This window comes from Cucurbita moschata, unplaced genomic scaffold, assembly GCF_002738365.1.
Source record: "Cucurbita moschata cultivar Rifu unplaced genomic scaffold, Cmos_1.0 Cmo_Scf00024, whole genome shotgun sequence".
Lineage (NCBI taxonomy): Eukaryota > Viridiplantae > Streptophyta > Magnoliopsida > Cucurbitales > Cucurbitaceae > Cucurbita > Cucurbita moschata.
In genome coordinates, this window is record NW_019268540.1 from 162,784 (window position 1) to 167,171 (window position 4,388).

General features: G+C 39.9%; 2 protein-coding genes across 3 annotated transcripts in view; both read left to right on the top strand.

The window, feature by feature from the left end:
* Positions 1-422: 422 nt before the first annotated feature.
* Positions 423-2,174, top strand: LOC111461183 (UPF0481 protein At3g47200-like). The gene is made up of 3 exons (XM_023104686.1): positions 423-1,096; positions 1,180-1,916; positions 1,976-2,174. The coding sequence occupies exons 1-2, from the start codon at positions 494-496 to the stop codon at positions 1,891-1,893; spliced, it is 1,317 nt and encodes a 438-aa protein (XP_022960454.1). The 5' UTR covers positions 423-493; the 3' UTR covers positions 1,894-1,916; positions 1,976-2,174.
* An 85-nt stretch (positions 2,175-2,259) lies between these two features.
* Positions 2,260-4,388, top strand: part of LOC111461185 (hsp70 nucleotide exchange factor FES1) — a 4,841-nt gene continuing 2,712 nt past the window's right edge. For both annotated transcript variants that reach the window (XR_002713534.1, XM_023104689.1), the window contains exons 1-3: positions 2,260-2,679; positions 3,715-3,806; positions 4,032-4,182. Coding sequence is in view for 1 of the 2 variants with exons in the window: in XM_023104689.1 (XP_022960457.1) it covers positions 2,442-2,679; positions 3,715-3,806; positions 4,032-4,182 (481 nt within the window). In the remaining variant the exon portion in view is untranslated. The remainder of the gene's footprint in view (positions 2,680-3,714; positions 3,807-4,031; positions 4,183-4,388) is intronic.

A 4,388-nucleotide genomic window follows, 5' to 3' on the forward strand; every position in this document is an offset into this window, starting at 1 on the left:
TTTTTTTTTTTTTTTTTTTTTGATATGCAACCATGTGAATTTGTCCCCATGCCTGTTGTCTTCTTCAATAACCAACCATTCATGATTAGGTGGTGTTCTTAAAAGTCATAATCATTTTAAAAAGTTGAGTAAATCTTAAAATTTGGAACATGGTTGGTTTAAAATTAAATTGAAAAGAAACGAAGGTTTATTATTAAGTACTAAAGCGATGAAAAAGAGGTTTGATTAACAAAACATTAGAAGAAGGCAACAATGATGGGCAGGTGGTGTTTGAGGGGAAGAGAGTGAGCTACAAAATGAGAATAATAATGATAAGCAAAGCAAAGCAAAAGCAAAAGCGAGAAGGAAATGAGACACATTCTTGGACGTCAAGACAAGTTTTATTCATGCAACCAAAACCAAAGATTGGCGCTGCGCCTGTTAAGTTTATGTATATATATCCATGAGGGTTGCGGTGTGAAGGCGCAAGTTTTTGGTAGCATTTTTATAAGCAATGGAGAAACACCCATCGCTGCAAGTCATGCTTGGTAGAGATGACAATATTGGGGATAACGCTGACATGGTTGTTCGGGTCAAGGGCACTCTGGATCAACTCTTGGATTCCCCTGCCATCCTCAACATGGAAGCAGAGCAAAGCAGCGAACTTCTTTCCATCTACAAAATACCATTCTTCATGACACAAACTCATCCCAAAGCTTACGAGCCGCAGGTGGTGTCATTGGGGCCATACAACCACGGGAAGCAACATCTGTCACCCATGGAACTGGAGAAGCTAAAACTGTTCCACTCTTTTAAGGCCCGATGTCTGTTGGACGTTGAATCCATTGTGAGGGGTGTGTCCACCATTTTGGATGAGCTCATGGAATCATACGATAAGCTTGAGGAAGATTGGAAGGAAGACCCCGGCAAGTTCTTGCAGCTCATGATTGTGGATGGGTGTTTCATGCTGGGATTCTTAATCAACTGCCCCGACTCTCTAATCAATGTCAGTCCGGATATAAAACAGGACATGCTGCTGCTTGAGAATCAGCTACCCATGCTGCTTCTTGAGAAGCTGTATTCTATAGCAGATCGTAATGTACAACTACCTCAGCAGGCAACTAAATTCATCTCCTTCTCTTTCTTTTTTTTTAATCATCTCTCAACTCACTCCACTTATATAGTTCAAAATGCACACAGGATCTGAAAAAACTGGTTTCCAATTGGTTGAACATCCCCCGGAATGAGGTAATGAAAGACTGCTTGCACATTTTGGAGATGTATAAGGAATCGTTATTGCATCCTCCGATTGACCGGACGGACTGGAGCGTGGAGCTTGGCCATTCAGATCCGGAGTGTCAGGTGATTCCGCCCGCAACGAAGCTTCGTGAAGCGGGGATCAAATTCAAGAGGAGCAAGACAGGTAGCCTTACGGACGTGTTTTTCGATGCAAAAGGAGGCGTGTTGTGGCTGCCGCGGTTGATGGTGGACGACAACACGGAATCCACGTTGTTGAATGTGATGGCGTTCGAGAAACTCCACATGAAGGCTGGACGCAAAGTGACGTCTTTCGTGATCTTGATGAGTAATCTGATAGACGATGAGAGAGATGTGGCGGTGCTGGCGGGCGAGCAGGTATTGGCAAATGCGGTTGGGAATGATAAAGAAGCGGCGGGTTTGTTCAATCGGCTGGGGAGTGGGGCGGCTATGGGCTTGGATACCCACATGGCTTGGGTGCACAAGAAGGTGAATGAGCATTGCAACCAGCCCTGGAATGAACGCTGCGCAACTCTGAAACACGAGTACTTTCAAAGCCCATGGACTATCATCTCCTTGTGCGCTGCTATTTTTGGTTTCATCATCCTAATTCTCCAGGCCATCTACCAGTTTCTTGATTACTACCTCAAGTCCTGATTCCTTTTGCTTCTCTTTTTTCTTTTTTCTTTTTCTTTTTCTTTTTCTTTTTTGCTTCCTGTTTTATTATTTTTTTTTTTTCCTTTTCTTTTTATAAGATTTGAGTGTACGGATGTTTTTTTTTTTCTTTTTCTTTTTTTCGTTTTTAATTGTGGGAATATACACCTTTCGTGAAAAAAAAAAAAAAAAAAAATCTGTTATTTTATGGATATGTGGAATGCCTATGTACATTACATCAAATACATAAGAAACTCAAAATAAAACAATTTCCCAAACGAATACCCAGCGGCCCAGCCCAGCCCAGCCCGACTCTTCCAGCCCAACAACTTTTCCAGAACCATCTCACAATCACACTCTCAAACTCATCCTGGATCACTTTGTGTCGTCTCTTCCGAGCAAAGTCTGCGTCTCCCCTCCCTCAATTGCTTACCAACTGCAATCTTCAAACTCCCTCGGATCTTAGCTTAGGCTTCGAACTAATTGAATCCAAGGGGGAAAGGAAACCACTCACCGATCTTTGGAATTTCCAAGTCCAAAAGAGCAAACACATGGAGTGGTGCCTAGTAGCTGGGTTCTGTTTATGGTTCACTCTCACATTTGTGATTGCAGACGAAAACAAATCTTCTGCGGGAGGTTTAATCTGGTCTTCCGCAAAAGAAGAGGGCGATCTCCTTATCCAGTACAGGCCAGAGGAAGATTCCACCGCTGCTGCACCTGTCGTTCACGATGCCGATGGCTTTGATGGCGGCTTTTCTTCCTTGGATAGCATGTTACAGTGGGCTATAGGTACTCTTACATTCATTATTGCCTTTCATGTTCAGCAATAAAGTTGTACAATTAAATGATAGCATTAGCAATCACAAGGATGATTGAAATCCAGGCCACTAAACCTAGTGTAGTAGGTGTATAGTTTAAGATTTCTTAGCAACATTGTTCTGCCGAAGAACGCTTCAAATTTAACCTAAATTATACTTGTAGAATAAATATGTTTTCAAACTATAATGTAACATAATTTGTACACTTCGTCAGTAGGAAGTACTTGCAGTGAGTAGAAGGTGTTGGTATGGTAGGTGGAAGTTTAACCCATGCGTCTATATTAGCAACGGTTGATAGAAAGTTGGTGTAATCCTTGTGCAGCCCTCTACCATTGTAGGTTGGTCGGAAGTGAAGAGATGTGGAAGGTCAGGAGGGTTATTAACACTATGAGATGGATGGAAATTGAAGATGGTGGACGTGCTAGAAGGTGCAATTTCTTTATTGAGCATGGTGGAACTTGATGATGGTTTGATATTTATGGACTCTGTAGAATGAAGGAGAAGGAGGAATTCTGGCGGGAATTGTGAGTGTAGGGTACAGTGTTCAGAAAGTATGAGAAAGTTTGTTGTCCTGATTCAGAAACAGGCGGTGAAAAATTGAAATGGCATATTTTTGCTTGCACACACTCAACAAAAAGGAAAAAGGATGCTGGGATTCTAGAATCTAGTTAAAAGAGTTCCACCTTGGAATAGACTTCTGCAATATGTCTTTCACAAGTGTGGGAAGGCCTACCTGTAATATTTGATGTTAGTCTGCAAAGTAGTTAAACTGTATCATTAAACGTAAATTTTTCATTTGTTTTCTTCATTCATCCTCCTTGGAACTTAGTTTTTGTGATGCCTTTTATCTTGAACGTCTATCCTAATTATCTACTTTTTCTCTTTGAAAACAATTTACAATGGGTTATTAAATGCTGAAGTTCCCCTGGTATATTCGTAATGGAGAGCCTCAGATTTTTCCAATCGTTTGAACCAACTTTTTGATTAGTGTACTTGTCTGAACCAGGGCATTCTAATCCTGAAAAACTAAAGGAAACTGCCCAGGATGTGAAGCAATTGTCTCCAAGTGAGCTAAAGAAGCGTCAGGAAGAAATTAAGGTGCAAATGTAATGTATTTTAGTTTCTGCATGGATATTAATCAACCAAATGGTCAAGAGATGAAAATTCTGTATTTATGTGTGTGTCCATTTTTATAAGTTTCGTTATTTCAAAGTAATGTTTCCTATTTTAAATGAATGTGTATATTTATGTTATTCCCTTTTGTTATGGATTGCATAACTTTGAATATTTATTCATCTCATTTAGAGTACTCTGCTTTTGTAGGACCTAATGGAGAAGTTGAAGATGCCATCAGATGCAAAGCTGATGCAAATTGCGATAGATGACTTGAAAAATTCCTCTCTATCATTGGAAGATCGGTATCGAGCATTACAGGAGCTTTTAATTCTTGTTGAGCCTATAGATAATGCAAATGGTTAGTTCTAGTTTCACTATTAGCTGAAGATCCTTGGAATTTCAATTTTAGTAGTTTCAGTTGCCTGTGGCTTTTACCTTTGTGAATTTCTTCATTCTATTCCTTACACTTCATGTTACATATTGAAGACACTCAAAATATTTTTTGAAGATGCACTTTCTGTGAAATGCTTACAGGATTTTTTTTTTTTTTTTTTTTTTTTATAA